The sequence below is a fragment of the Chenopodium quinoa genome, unplaced genomic scaffold (assembly GCF_001683475.1).
Source record: "Chenopodium quinoa cultivar QQ74 unplaced genomic scaffold, ASM168347v1, whole genome shotgun sequence".
In the NCBI taxonomy this organism is placed as follows: domain Eukaryota; kingdom Viridiplantae; phylum Streptophyta; class Magnoliopsida; order Caryophyllales; family Amaranthaceae; genus Chenopodium; species Chenopodium quinoa.
The window spans coordinates 1,079,082-1,095,895 of record NW_018742903.1 but is presented as its reverse complement, the minus strand read 5'-3'; the positions used below and the strand labels follow the sequence as shown (position 1 = coordinate 1,095,895).

Here is a 16,814-nt window from a genome sequence, read left to right as displayed (position 1 = left end):
ATGGAAATCCTCAACGGAGCCGACTGCTTGTCGGACCGCCTGTAAATACTTGATCATGGCCGGATGGTTTGCTTCGTATTCGCCATTGTACTGACTCACTATCAATTGTGAATCGGAACAGGCGTCTATTTTTCTTGCCCCTGCCGCCTTGCACATGCGGATTCCGGCTAGTAAAGCTTCATATTCTGCCTCATTGTTTGAGGCCTGAAAACTGAAGCGTAGAGCATACTCGTACCTGTCGCCCTCTAGCGACTGACATATGACGCCTGCTCCACAACCATTTGAAGTAGAGCTTCCATCCACATATACCTTCCAGACTTGGTCTGGAACTTGAGAGTCAGGAGGACGAGTCATCTCAACAATAAAGTCAGCAAAGGCTTGCCCCTTCACTGCTTTTCTAGGCTCGAAGGTAACTTTGAGGCTCTGTATTTCTATGGCCCATTTGATCATTCGGCCTGACGACTCCATGATGGTCAGTGGCCGCTTGATAGGTTGGTATGTATACACGACGACTGCATGTGCCAAAAAGTAGGGCTTCAATTTTTTAACAGCCATGAAGAGTGCAAGACCAAATTTCTACACTAAGGGATACCTCAACTCGGCATTTTTCATTACATGACTGACAAAGTAGACCCGGAGCTGACAACCGTCTCTTTCAGCAAGGACAACAGCGCTTAACGCATGATCAGAGACGGCCAGGTACATGTAGAGTAATTCTTTGGGCAAAGGGCTGACCAGCCTCGGCAAGGAATGCAAGTAAACTTTCAATTTCTGGAAGGCCGCCTCAGCATTCGGCCCCCATTCAAACCTTGCCTTTTTCTTAATTGCCTGGAAAAAGTATAGGCATTTGTCGCCTGATCGGCTTAGAAATCTTCCCAAGGCCGCCATACAACCTGTTAACTTCTGAACCTCTCGGATGGTACGAGGCGACTGCATGTCAATGACCGCCTACACCTTCTCAGGGTTCGCCTCTATTCCTCTCTGATTGATAAGGAATCCGAGAAATTTCCCAGACTCAACTCCAAAGACACATTTCTTGGGATTGAGCATGACATGGTGCCGCCTGAGTGTGGCGAAAGTTTCTCGGAGGTCCGACAGATGATCTTTCTGAAGTTTAGACTTGACAATCATATCATCAATATATGCCTCGACATTTCTCCCAATTTGATCAAAGAACACAGTGTTTATCATTCGCTGGAAAGTGGCCGGGGCATTCTTAAGACCAAACGGCATGACCGTGTAACAGTATAACCCCTGATCAGTGACGAAGGTCGTCTTCTCCTGATCTTTCTTCCATAAAGGAATTTGATGGAAACCAGAGTAGGCGTCCATAAAGCTCATCAAAGCATGGCCGGCTGTTGAGTCGACCAGGTTATCAATTTTAGGCAGAGGGTAACTGTCTTTGGGGCACGCCTTGTTTAAGTCTGTGTAGTCTACACACATTCGCCAGGTGTCATTCGGCTTTTTAACAAGCACCACATTTGCAACCCAGTCTGGGAAGTAGCATTGCCGAATGAACCCTGCATCAAGTAATTTTTTAACTTCGGCGGCTGCCGCCTGACTTCTTTCTTCGCCATGGTTCCGCTTCTTCTGCCGTACCGGCTTCTTTTTCGGATCCACGGCCAGTTTATGTACCGCCAGATCAGGACTAATGCCTGGCATTTCATGGACTTCGAATGCAAAGATGTCCTTGGATTCTTTCAATAGTTTGTGAAAGTCATCACCAAGGTCTCTCAGAGCAGTCGTCCCAAATTTGACTGTTCGCTCAGGACGTGATTCGTCTAAGATCAAGTCCGTATGCTCACCAGCTGGCTGAGGGCGGAATTCATCCGACCGCTCCTCTGCCAATGATTGCTATTTTTTGTCTTTTCTTGCGGCCCCTGTCTGGGATGCCTTTCTCTTCTTGTCGCCTGCTTCTTGAACAGGCGCACTCTTCTTGACATTGTCAAGGTCTGTTTTTCCACCAGTCGACCCAGTGGCCATAACAGTGGGCTTGACATCCGAGAGATAGCACTCTCGGGCCATCCTCTGATCTCCCCTTAGGGAGCCGACTGTTCCATTATCCCTCTCAAACTTGAGCAACATAAGAGATGGGATTATAACAGCCTTGGAATTATTCAGGGTTGGTCGTCCCAGAATCATGTTGTAGGCCGAGAGTTCTTCTACTACCAGGAACCGGACTACCATGTGTCGTCCTTCCCCTTTTTCGCCCAGGAGGATGGGTAAGTCCACTCGTCCCAGTGGGTGGACGACTCCTCCTCCAAACCCTACTAAAGGGTGGGATGCCGGATGTATGCAATTAGTCTGATATTTTAGTTTCGACAGACATTTGCTACTGATGAGATCTGAGGAGCTTTCGGTATCTATGAGGATTCGGCCAACTCTCTGGTTGGCCACTTTACATTCAATAACGATAGGGTCGTCATGCGGCAATCTTACCCCTCCTAGATCTTCTTCAGTGATGACAATCTCAGTAAATGAATATTTGGAGGGCCGTTCTTGGTGAACTGAATTTACATCGAACCGTCTGATGTTGTCTTTGTTGCCCCTAATAGTGGGGCCGCCTCCTGAGAAGCCGCCTGCAATGGTGTAGACGACTGCATCATCTGTATCGGAGCTGTCGGCCTTTTGATTCTTTTTGGCCGACTGCTTTTTTGAGGAAGTGTTCCCCGCAGATTTCTTGACATAAGTGTCAAGATCACCTTGCTCACCCAGGTGGTCCAGATACCGCATGAGACTGATGCAATCATTGGTGTGATGACCAACATCTTCATGATACTCACAGAATTTTTCTTGGTTCCGATAGTTTGCAGAACCCTTCATGGGGACCGGCTTCTCAATTGAGATCCGTCCCTTGATTTCCTTTAGGATAAATTGGCTATCCTTGTTAAACGCATACTTTGGGGAGTATGGTTTGAATTCTTTTTTCTTTTTCTGGGCCGGCTGTTTAGAGGAATCAGCCGCCCAGACCTCTTTTCTCTTCTCGTCTTTGTTTGACGACTGTTTCTGTCGTCCTTCTCTTTTGTCGAACCTTTTCCCGTCCGACTGTTTTACTGTACTACAAAGATCAGTCGCCTGTATATAGGCTTCCGCTTCAATCAAGGCCTCTTGAAGAGTCGCCACCCTCTTTCGGACCAAATCAAATTTGAAGGTCGACCAGTCCTTGAGACCTCTTAAAAAGTCAGTATAGGCTACTTCATCCGGTAACCCTTGAATCTGTATTCTCATCAGGTTAAACCGCCTGATGTAAGAACGAAGACCCTCCTTCTCGCCCTGCTGAATTGTTCCTAAATCAAGGGTCGTCTTCTTCGCAGGGATGTTCATGGCGAAGTTGGAGGTGAATAAGTAAGCAAGCGTCCTGAAGTTATTTATACAACCAGTCGGCAGGTTGCCGAACCATTGTTGTGTGATTCCTTTGAGAGTCGCTGGGAAACACTTGCACCAAGTGGGATCATCCAACCCTTGAAGGTACATCAGGTTGGTGAATGCCATCAGATGGTCTTCTGGGTTAGTAGTGCCGTCATAGGCGCCTACTAATACATTTTTCACTTTGGCCGGCTGAGCGGCTTCAGTAATTTCCTTGGAGAAGGCCGACGGTTGTTCACCAAGTCTAAGCAACCGTAGCTGCCAGTCCATAGGTTGGACGTTTTTTGCTGCATGTCCACCAAACGGAGGTGGTTGTAAAAAATACTGTTGTTGCGGTATAAACGGTAAGTTTGGTACCGCCTGGTCGCTATGAAAGCCGGACCGACGGGAGGTGCCGCCTGACTGACTCTCATGATACGACTGAGTATGCCTCATCGAGGTATTTCATAGACTGTCTTGGAAGTGTGAAGTAGAGGCCGACTCTGACAATCGGTCACTCTTCTTCTTCTGTAGCAGTAGCCGAGCGTCTGTGTATGTTTGCTTCGACCCGTCCGCTTGAATATGCAGGTTTCCTATTTCCTGGAGTAGGAAAACGGTATTTTGTGAAATCAAGGGCAGGTGGCTCCCACTTCCTAGATTTAGGATGAGGGGTCGCCTCTCGCCCTTGAACTGGTTTCCTCTTCCGTGAAGTGGAAGGTTTCTTAGCCGACTGCTCCTTGTCCAGAGCAGGCGGCTTCTTGTTGATCAACTCTTGAATTTCTCGCTTGAAGTCCCTCATGAAGATCATGAGTTCGTTCCTTGTGATGGGAGCAGACCCATCAGTCGGCTGCTGCCGAACAGGCGGTGCGCCTGCTGGCTCACATCCAGTTTGAAGATGTTCCCGTTCCCTCCTTTCGGTATGACGGGTACGTCGGGCCCTTAGGGTCCCGTCTGAAGCTGTGTGAGCTTCAACTTCAAATTCATTCTCAGTATCGTGGTCCGACTGAATTTGAGGGTCGTCTAGGGGACGCCTCTCTTCAGGAGTCGGTACAGACTTGGATGCCATCTCAGAAGTACTCTCCCCACAGACGGCGCCAAATGTTTCGGGGTTTTCTGATGTCCTGCGGGAGAGTTACAATTCCGAGACTGGAACCGGACGCCTGTACCTGCAAAACAACGGAGACTCCTGGTGGTGGGAGCTCCGCCTCCAACGGTCAAGTTAGTACTTGATTAAGGAGTAATTAATGCGGAAATTAAAGTGATTGGGTCTCTCTAGGTGAGAGTGTTTAATGTATGTAATTTAATTTTTAGCGTGATCAGCATGTAATTCATGTAATCCCCCTTAATGAGGATTAAGGGAGGTATTTATAACCTTGGGAAACGTGCCAATCCTAGGTTTAGGTTAACCTAGGGTTGATTGGGCTTCCCTCGGAAGTTGGGCCTGGGTGGCCGGTTTCTCCATTAGGCATGGAGTATGCCACGTGTCATGACATAATAGGTCCAAGGTGGACGAATAAGCACGTGCCATGTGGCAAGCCCTGACAATTCCAACCGGGGGACACTTGGCAGGACCTGATTGGCCCACGTGGCGCATTCCGATTGGTGGGAGCAAAATCCCCTAATCAGTAGGTACTAATACCTACACCTCCCCCCCCCCCCTTCCCAAGTAACTACAATCAGGTTGAAAAAAAAAAATCCCCTAATTTCTCTCCTCATATAAATGCTAAAAAAAGAAATATTACTACTATATTTTTGCTCTCCTCAAATTTTACCCACTCTCATCACTTTTTCACTCCATTTTCTCTCTCCTAAACTATCAAAATCTCCCAAATTTCTCTTGAAAAAAATTATTAAAATTCTCTTCGATCTCAACTAAAACATTGGATTTAAAGGATGGAATCACAAAATCGAAGGAATTTTCTTTAAAGAAAGGTCGAAAATCAAATTGTAAGTTATTTTTGTTTATTTTGGGAAGGTAAAAGTACAAATCCCAACTTTTTGCCTTGGTCTTCAGTTATTTTTTGTAGACATATATTAAACTTCGGTAATAGTTTTTTTTTTTTTTTTGGAATAATTGGTAATAGTTCTTGATTTCTCATAATTTTTTTTTTAATCATAAAATTGATTTCCTATAATTATAGTAGAATGATGCTTGGTATACTTGTTGAATCTATTTGTAGTGTGTTATTAAATTACAAAAATGTTGGACATAAAAAATGAAAATTGAGTGTAATTGTCTTAATTTTCTGGTTAATTTGACATATTTCGTAGGATTATAGAAATGTAAATTTAGTTCGCAGTGAATTCTTTTTTATGAATGTTTATTTTCAATTTGATGAATGTTCATTTTTCAATGTTCATTTTTCATTTTGATAAATGTTTATTTATATATTAGTATACGGTCATTCATATAGTAATAAACGGTCATTGGAATTCTTATAAATGTATTTTTCACCATTTTCTTCATAGATTCTATAGATCTAATAAAGGATTTCAATAAGAGTTTTTGATTTCTCATACTTTATCATGGAAGTGATTCTTATAATAATATTTGAATTATGTTATAAGAACTTTCATTAATCATAACATGAGTCAATTAAAATTGTTGTTCAGTAAATTTTGACTAGTAAATTAATCTATTGTAAATGTTCATTTTAGATGAACTTTATGTTCATTTGTAAAGGATTAATATTCATATTTTAATAACTAAATTATAGACAAATTATCAATTTGATATATGGAATATAATCATTGATTCTTAATTAATATTATTTATTTTGTTAATTAAAATTGTTATTTGGCGAATTTTGGCTATCAAAATTTAATCTATCATAAATGTTCATTTTTTTATACAACAATAATCATTTTAGATGAAATTAATGTTCATTTATGGTCATTTTCATTTGAATATATGTTCAATTAAATTTGATACATATTCATTCTCTTAAATTATATGTTCATTCTCATATTGAAAGATGTTCATAGTCAATCTAACACAATGTTCATTCTCATATCTAAACATATTTGTTTAGTTTAATACTTATTCATTCAATACTCACATTAAAAGATATTCATTTGAATTTCAATACTTATTTGTTATCATAATGAAAAAGCTCAGTTAAATTTTAATATTTGTTCATGCATTCTCGTGTTGAAATATGTTCCTTTGACTTTTAATAATTGTTAATTTTCATGTTAAAAGATGTTCATTTAGATTTAATTAATAGTTGTTCATTCTTATATTGAACTATGTTCATGTCTAACAATGTGTTCAAATTTGTATTTACAAATGTTTATTTGATTATCCAATTTTATTTATAGTGTGTTTAATTGTAACTAAAATTTTCTTTACAAATTTGATCTTTTACAAGATAATCAAATAAAAAAAAAATGTGAAAGACGATGATGTATATATTGAGAAAAAAATTATGTATGAAGGAAAGCACACAAAACATCATAATAGTAGAAGGGGTACAAGTGTATAACTAGGAGGATGATTCTATATACCTTTTATTTATACCAAATGTATTACACATTAAAAAAAATGATGTTCATTTTGTAAGATATATGTATAATATGTACATTTTTTAAGTTTAAGATTTTCACTTTTATTGTTTTTTATAGTTTTATTTTTTTTATTAAGCTTATGTACATTTGAAAAGTTAAAAATATATCCTTGTATGCTTAAGAAACAATGAGCATGTGTTAATTTAAAATGATGTTATAATGTAATTATATTGAATTACTTTTATTCTATACTGAAAGATATATTTTCAAACAAAGTCTATTAACTGAACTAGATAATAAGGAAAATTAATAAAAACTGTCTGAAAACAAAAATATATACAATAATTTGAATATAGTAGGTCATATTAACAATATTGAACATTTAATGATACAAAAATGAATATTTACATGTACAAAAATGAACATTTTATGTGTGATTCGAAACCGAAAAATATAAGATGACACCATTATGAATGAAAGGGGTGTAGGAAAAAATTTGTATATTATTAGACTTGATTAGAGCTTATTGGAACTTATTAGACCTTATTTAACTTATTGGAACTTAGAGTGTGTTCTATCCACCTGATTTTCACTTATCTGAACTTATCTTATCTTATATGAATTTATCAGAACTTACCTAAACTAATCTGAAATTATTAAACTTTATGAAACTTAATTTATCTTATATGAATTTGTACTTGGGTATCCCTTATCATAACTTATTTTTCCTAAACTGAACTTATCTGAACTTAAGTGAACTTAGGCCTTGTTTAGTTCAACTTATTTTTACTTATTTCAGAAAAAAATAAGTTCAGATCTGAAAAAATAAGTTCGGATCAGATCATCGTTTTATGTGCTTTTGTCGCTAAATATCTTTAATTTCATAATGAAAAAAATTATGAAAATTACGTATTAATAAAATACACATTATTATGAATCTAACAAGATCCCACTTGATAAATTTTTTCCTTATAGATTATCGTACACTTAAGGTCAAAGTTTGGTCAAATCAAACAATAAGATCAGATCAGACCAGATCAGATAAGATCAGATCACACCAGACCAGTCAGATAAGTTCAGATAAGCAAAAATAAGGTGAACTAAACAGGGCCTTATATGAACTTATTACACCTGAAATAAGTGAAAATAAGGTGAATAGAAGATGCCCTTATTAGACCTTATTAAACTTATTGGAACTTATTAGACCTTATTTAACTTATTGGAACTTATTAAATCTTATTGGACTTATTAGACCTTATTAAACTTATTGGACTTTATTGTAACTTATCTGAACTGATCTGAACTTATTAGACCTGAAACTTATTTTTATAAGGTGAAGAGAACAAGCCCTTAGTCCGAGTGTATTGAATCGGTTTTTTTTAGTTATTTAGTTTTATTTTATTTAAATCTGGTTTTAATAGGTATGGATCTAACAACCAAACCAAACTAAATTTATACGGAGTAATATGTTATATACCATTATAGATCTAAAACTAAACTAAAATACCCGCAAGAAAAAAAGTCTAGTCACTAAGAACTAATAAAATATTAAATGAAAATAGGGACCATAAATCTCCTTTTCTATTTCCATTAGTTGCTCTCATTCTCACTCTATCTCTTGTCTTGCAGACTCTCTCACATCTCTCAATTTTTTTATAAGCCCTCATCGTTTTCTTATCTATAATATTATTAAAACTCAAAGGAACAACAAGCTAACGATATGTGTCATCGTCCTCCCGTATGATTTGGCACCACATGAGCGGTATGTGTCACCTAATGTGTCATTATTTATCATTCTAAAACTCTTCATATACGTAACATTCAATCGTATTTAATTTTCCCATAAAATTTAACTCCTAAGTAATTGCACAATATTCTACAATTTAATTTAGAATGCTTTAATCACACACTAATGGTCATTGATTCCTTGGATGCTAATTTTCTACATTCAATACCATTCAAGCAATTATACAAAGTACATTAATATTATTTATTATCATTTACCTAAGTTATTATTTTATTATGCAAAGTAAAATGTATAAAAACTAATATCCATTAATCTTAATTTATTATTTTATTTTCATTTACTTATAAATATTGTTGAACGTTAACCTTCTAAATTTAATTTTGATCAACTTACAAAATTATAGAAATTCGGGGCATCGCCCATGCCAATAACTAGTTGGTTATATTAAAAGATAATTTTGTTTATAATGGTATAATTTGTTACGGAGTACTTGATATGGACATGAGCCATGTTGGCACAAAAAAGGTAAACACGAGCCCGACACGACATAAGAGGTATGTCGGTGAGCCATGAGTTGTATCATTTTGTTGACACTTAACATTAGATACAGTTGTGGAATTGGTATCAGAGTCAAAGCATATGCCACCCAAAGCTCACGTTCTCTATCACCCATAATGCAAACTTGAAACCTTCAAGAAATTAGTAAAAATTTGAGAATTCACGTGTTGCGTACAACATGCTCTATGAAAAGCCAAACTAATATAGTTCTTCCAAAAATATCTGATTTGAGATTTTTTATTTTTTATTATTTTTTATCATTATTATTATGTATACGTAGTATATTTTCATGCCATTATTTAGTAAGCTCTGAAATTTTAGAAGTGCTTTGTTATATTTTTTATTTTCAAACCAATATTGAGTTGATGTAGAGGATGTAAAATCAGTACAAGGGAGCAACTCAAGAGTATGAAAAAAAGAATGGAATAATTTTATAATCACACATCAAAAATTTGCAAGAAAGAATGGAGATAATGATGTAAGGATGGAAGCAATAGAATGCTCAAAGATTTTTACTATTTCCATGACCATTCCAACCATCCAACCAGGTGCCTAAGGAATGGGATACAACTAATCCATAAGCTCTTAAGTTTTTCGCTTTAAATTTTAGAATGTGGATCAAATAATGTAGCACATATTTTACAAATTGGGGAATTTTCTTGAGATAGTTAAATTAGCTTCACAATACACGTTTGTGAGTCTAAAAATTAGATTGGTAATACTTATTTTGGAGGAAGTCACACTAGTGGAAAAATTGCTATTAGCAGCACCCTTTTTGCAACTGGCGTTAAGTACGCTAGTTACTAAAACACTAATTGTAACTTGCTAAAATAATGTCAGTTACAAATTTCGTGTCATTAGCAACTGGTGTAGATATGAGCGTTGCTAATAATTAGTGTGTAATAAAATCTATATTAGCAACTGGCCTATTTAATGCCAGTTGCAAATATTATGTCATAATTGGCTTGGGTATAAAGTTCGAAGATAAATGATACGGCAGATTGAAGAAAGAGTTTTTGGATCTCGATCTCCTCTACTTCAAGCACATCCTTTACTCCATACAAAGTATTTAATTCAAAGTATCGGTTCACTAAGGAGATATATATAAGAGATTGGACCGCATTTGATAACCGATTCAGGTTCGAAGCTTGATATCGGACCCAGAGATAATTTGAAGCATAAGGCTTCGTAAGAACAATCGAGCCCAGTGATTAAAGACTCGGTTCATTGAGTTGCAAGGATCTATATCTTGAGACCTAAGGGGAAGGCCACGAAATATTGAGCCCCAAAGTTTAGAGCTCACGAGCCAATCTAAAGTCAAAGGAAAGAACCAAGGCCCTAAAGGGAGCCCTCAATAAGAGCTTAGGCCCAATCGACAAGTATACTTGCTCGGGTTAGCTCTAAGCTAAAGACCAGGCCAACATCGCGCACTCGGGCTTGATCGGGTGACCTGAGGCCTGATCGGGCGTAGGTGATTTTGCTGCTGCTTCGTTTGTTGGACATGTAATTTATGGGTTATGATTTATAAACCCAATATACTTCGTTTTAATAATTACGTTTTTACACTCTCAATTCCACATTTTTAGTTATTAGTTTTTAAGCAATCTACAACACTCTTGTTCAACATCTATACTAATCTATACTTATATATTAAAATGCGTTGCAATGTAAACCCCTTTCATTATCCCACATTAACTAACCTCTTATGAGAAGGGTGATTACTTAACCATTTAAGACAATTATCAACCATGTTATAAGCATGAAAATAAATGTATATGATTGCAAATCACAAAGTCTAAATAAAAGGAAAAAAAGACACCACAAATTTTAAATACATATAATCACATGCTTTAAATAAAGTAGCAAACCGGTGCAACGCCCGAGCCACACACTAGTTTAAGCTATAATTAAATGCAATTCAAAATTTCTGAAAATTCTCAGTATTTAATTTCTCACTTTTATTTGCTTTAGTTATTATTATTTCAATATGTTATTTATTTGTGTTGTTTGGTTTATAGCATGAGTGATATTTTTTTTAGTTACTCTTGTACAACATTTAAGCTTTAATCAATCATACCGCAATTTAAAATTTCTATAAATTCTCAGTATTTTGTTTCTCACTTTTATTTGCTTTATTTAGTTAATATTATTGTTTTCAATATGTTTATTTTAATTTATTTGTGTTGTTTGATTCATAGAATGAGTGAATGGTTAAATTCTAGGGTTAATGGGATCCATGAATGATATAAAAGGGATGATTGTGGTTATTGATTGTTTGATAATGCATGTTAATTCCTATTGATTGTTTTATTGCTTTTCAATTAGATTTAGACACGTTTGATTTATTTGTGTCGTTTGATTTGTAGCATGAATGATAGTTTTAAAGCGTTCTACTTTACTTTTGTTCAACATTAAAATTTTAATCAATCATAGCGCAATTCAAAATTTACGTAAATTCTTAGTATTTTGTTGCTCTATTTTATTTGCTTTAGTTATTATTATTGATTGATTTCAATATGTTTATTCTAATTAATGTGTGTTGTTTGGTTTATAACATGAGTGAATAGTTAATTCTAGGGTTAAGGGGATCCATGAATGATATAAAAGGGATGATTGAATATTAAGTTATGCACGCACTAAGATCGAGGTACAATATAAATTTGATATTAAGGCTAGTTTCAACATGTAGATCTGGATTTAATAAATAAAAAGCCTGTAAAATTTGTTCCATGGTTAATATCAATTCAAGAGAGCATATTGACCTAGTTAATTGCATTGTTGATTGTTGACGATTGATTGATTATCCTGAAATATTTTTTTTTGGTGAACCTATACCCAATACCCTAGACCTTTTATTATTGATTTAATTATTCTTTGTTATTACTACATGTTATTTCTGTATAATCTTATATGTATTAACATTCGACCTCAATAATCTAGGTTTGATTGATAAATACGAGTAGGAGTAAAAGTATTTACCTACCTGCATAATCCTATTCCCTACCTCTCTTACTACTTGTTAGAGGACTTTAGGATAACTTTTGATTAAGTGATATGACTATAACTCGTCAATGACCTTTTAATGAATCATTTATAGTTTTACAATAATACATAATAAAAATCATTGATGGTCAAATGACATCTTAAAGACCATGAAAATTAAAGCAGGCACATCACGATAAAGGGAGTATATAATTGAATAGCCCAACAACTATGTTTACTTAATACTAACACTATCAACAACTAATTTAAAAGCTAATCTTTACACGCTACTAATTGATCGCTTCACGCTATCTTGACCGCATGTATTGCTCTCTACAAACTACTTGCTATTGCTAGTCTTTACCAACAAGACCCGCGATTTTAATGTCACTTACGTTCCATATTGACCAAGGTCATGAAGCTCACCTAAATACCTAATGACTTTTAAAAGTTAAATCAACCGTTACATCACACCTTAGGACAGTTAAGACTCATGAATGTGGACGTTTTACCAAATTGAGCTTTAAACGGAAACTATTTACGAAAATGGTTGCGTGGAAAAACTATTTACCAAACTAAGCTTCCAGCATAAAACGCTGTCCGAGACAGCGTTTTATGCTCTGGTATAACGCTGTCTCTGACAGCGTTTTTACCTTTTGTATTTTTTTAAAAAAAATTATTAACAATTGTATGTTGAACATAAAACGCTGTCCCAGACAACGTTTTACCTTCTGTATTTTTTTAAATTCAGTAGGGCATAAAACGCTGTCTCGGACAGCGTTTTATCCTTGGGTTTTTTTTTAAAAAAATTCAATGGGTAAAACGCTTTCCGGGACAGCGTTTCATGGCCATATATCAGTATGTTCACTTCAGCAGAATGCGCAAGAACTCAACCTCAACCTCAACGCTTTCCCTCCTCCCTCTCACACTAAACCACGACCGTACTCAAACACCCGCATTGCCGCCGCCGCCCACCCTTGCGCCACCGCTGCTGCCGCCACCTTGCTACTGCCCTCCTCCCTCTCACACTCACTCACTCAATTTCGTGGTTAGCCCTAAACTGAATTTAGTGTAATTGCATAGTTATTGTGGTTAATTATTGTGAATTGTATGTAATTGCTCTTACTTGTTGTTAATTCATGTCAATTGCATGTAATTGTTGCTAATTATTAATGAAAATGTGGTACATTGTTGATAATTATTGATGGTGATGTGGTACATTGTTATTGAAATTGTTCATGACATTGGTGAAGTTGATGATGGTGAAAATGTTGAAATTATTGAAATAGTTTAGGTTGAAATTGTTGAAATAATTCAAATTGTTCATGAATTTGTTGAAATTGGTGAAGTTGTTGAAAGTGAAGTTGTTATAGGTGAGAAGAGTCTTATTTCAGTGTTGATAATTTACCTCGCTCTAGATTTCGATAATCCTAAAATGTGTTTTGGTTATGTAGAATATGGCGTCACAAAATGTAGTTTTGTTATGCCGGTGGGGAGGAGAAATGCTGTTTGATGGACCCCGGGTCGAGTATAGTGGGGGAAATATGGAACCACTAACACTAGAACCGAACATGACTATGAATGATTTGATGAATGAGGTTCATAGTAGTATTGGTTCAGACCCGATGACCGTTGACGTACACATTAAAATGAGGTTTGAGACCGGCAATGGGGTTCAAGTGTTACCGGTTTCTACGAATAAGCATGTGACAGCTCTAAGGAACGTTGTTGCAATGAAGGGTGTTCCCACTGAAATATATGTGGAAACGGTGCCTATATGTACCCAACAAAGTACTCGGCCAGAACAACAATCTACACGTATTTCTGGGTACAACACAGAGCCCTTTCAAGTGCCGTCACACGACATTCCATCAACTGAATATGGGATGGGATCTTTCAGTCGAATGCTGCACGACGATCAATTTCACATGCCATTTAGTTCTCATATTGCTTCACCTGTACATGGGGGGGCATATTTGGCATTGACTGGCGAAGCTTCACCGTCTCAGCATGCGCCGAATCATCTTGAAGATATTGTGAATAACGAACTTTCTGTGTATGATGTGTACACAAATGATGAGGCCGATAGCGGAGAGGAGGAAGATGGACTTCAGAACATGGATGTAGAACCTGCTCGGATGGAAGTGGGCGAGCCCCTGGTTAGAACTCCCATTCCTTGGTTCAGTCAGGTGAACGAGAACTACGAAGTTGATCAGGATTGGGCCGAATCGGGTAGTCATACGTCGTTTGTTCCGGGGGGGGGGAATTTGAGAAGGGGATGTGGTTCGAAAGTAAGAAAGTGCTCCAAGAAATGGTGAAGATGTATTCCATACAGAGGAATCAGTTCTACACCACAATTACATCGAATGAGAGTGTGCTTCATTTGCGGTGCAAGAAAAAATGTGGTTGGATGCTACGGGGTACCAAATCTAGTAAGCACTCGCGTGGCTTCGCCCTAGTCACATACAAAGGCCCGCACCGGGAGAACTGTGTCACGGAAGTATTGTCCACTGATCACCCGCATTTGGATTCGTCGTTAATATCAGATTTTGTGAAGTCCTTTGTTCGGAAAGATCCGTCTTTGAAAGTTGAATTCATACAAGAACTCATCTCCAAGCAATTTCATTTCGATGTCCCGTACCGGAGGGCATGGTATGCAAAGGGGAAAGCAATAGCTGATATTTACGGTGATTGGGAGAGTTCTTACGGCAGACTTCCGCACTTCATGCAAGCCCTCCAACAGTCAAACCCGGGAACGTGTGTTGTGTGGAAGTACAAAGCGTTGGTTGACGGTGTTTACTACAGCAACATGGAAGTGTTTGAAAGAGTGTTTTGGGCGTTTGGCCCTTGTATCGACGGTTTTAAACATTGTATGTCAGTTATCTGTATCGATGGGACGCACTTGTACGGGAAGTACAAAGGAACACTGTTGGTTGCTACAAGTGTTGATGCAAACTTCCAAGTATTTCCTCTAGCATTTGCGTTGGTTGAGGGGGAAAACACCTCCAGCTGGTCTTGGTTCCTGGGTTGCATTCGGGTTCATGTCACTCAACGAGATGGCCTTTGTGTTATATCTGACCGACATCCTGGGATCATTGCAGCAATGACTGATCCGAACGTTGGATTTACCGAGCCGCGAGCCTATCACAGATTTTGTGTTCGCCACATAGCTTCTAACTTGAAGACTCACGTGCGACGAAACGACATGAGAGATATGTTCAAGGCTACGGCGTACCAAAGGCAGGAAAGAAAACTACACGGCGATCTGTGTTTCATTAGTGAGGCGTGTAACAAGGCAATGGAGTACATTGTTCAAATTCCGTTCACCATGTGGTCCCTCTTTCACGACGCTGGACGTAGATACGGGATTTGCACTACTAACTTCTCTGAGACATTCAACAACGTGTTGAAGGGAGCACGGTTTCTACCGATCATGTCCCTAGTCGAGTTAACTTTTCATAGAGTTAACAAATATTTCACTTTGAGAAGGGAGTCTTCTGAGGCAAGATTTGAACAGGGACTTGCATACCCCCCCAAGGTCACTGCCATTCTAGAGAAGAACACCGCAAAAGCCAGATATCACAGAGCGGATGCGTATAACCGTCGATTGCATATTTACCAAGTTACAACAGAAAGGGGAGACCGACTTGGTAGTAAAGGAGGCCATAAACATACTGTTAACTTTCAGTTAAGAACGTGTACCTGCAACAAACCTACGATATTTCACCTCCCATGTTCTCACGTTCTAGCCATATGTGCAACGTACTCACTATCAGAGCGGCCGTGGGTTGACCCGGTGCTGCAATCGGAGGCATACACGAGCACATACGCGCCGCAATTCTGGCCAATCCCTTGCGAGACAACCTGGACGCCCTATAACGGTCCCAGAATCATTCCCGACGGGAGCATGTTGCGTGGAATAGGGCGACCAAGGTCAAAGCGCATACGTAATGAAATGGATGAGACTAACCGGCCCGCGAGCAAATGTAGTCGTTGTCACGTTCAGGGCCATAACCGGGCAACGTGTCCATCGAGACCCTCAGAGGACCCATGACTGTTAACTGAAATTCGTTGTAATCGTAGATGGAGGAATTATTTTGTAATAGAAAATTTTGATTTAATAACATTTGGAACATTTTGATTTAATAACATTTGGAACATTTGATCGTTAACATTTTGGTTAATTGCTAATGCGTTAACTCTGTTGGGATTTGTTAAATTGCATGTGAACAGATACGATGGACGGTAGGGCTGTGGAGCTGGCTGTTGTGGTGGCTGTTGGAGGACTGCAGCATGCAAGCTGTTTGCTGAATCTTGTTTTCTGCCTGGATGCTGGTTGCTGTTTCCAGCAAAAAAGCGCTGTCTGAGACAGCGCTTTATGTTCAAGCATAACGCGCTGTCTGAGACAGCGTTTTATGTTCAAGCATAAAGCGCTGTCTGAGACAGCGCTTTATGTTGAACATATAAAATAGTTGTAGTTGAATTTTTTTTTAAAAAAACCCAAGGATAAAACGCTGTCCGAGACAGCGTTTTATGCCCTACTGAATTTAAAAAAATACAGAAGGTAAAACGCTGTCCGAGACAGCGATTTACCCTGGAAGCTTAGTTTGGTAAATAGTTTTGCCACGCTACCATTTTTGTCAATAGTTTCCGTTTAAAGCTCAATTTGGTAAAA

At 37.9% G+C, this 16,814-nt stretch overlaps 1 protein-coding gene across 1 annotated transcript; it reads left to right on the top strand.

The window, feature by feature from the left end:
• The first annotated feature begins 14,459 nt into the window (after window positions 1–14,459).
• On the top strand, window positions 14,460–16,506 carry LOC110727258. Its single transcript, XM_021906825.1, has 2 exons — window positions 14,460–15,789; window positions 16,373–16,506. The coding sequence occupies exons 1-2, from the start codon at window positions 14,460–14,462 to the stop codon at window positions 16,504–16,506; spliced, it is 1,464 nt and encodes a 487-aa protein (XP_021762517.1).
• Window positions 16,507–16,814: the final 308 nt, after the last annotated feature.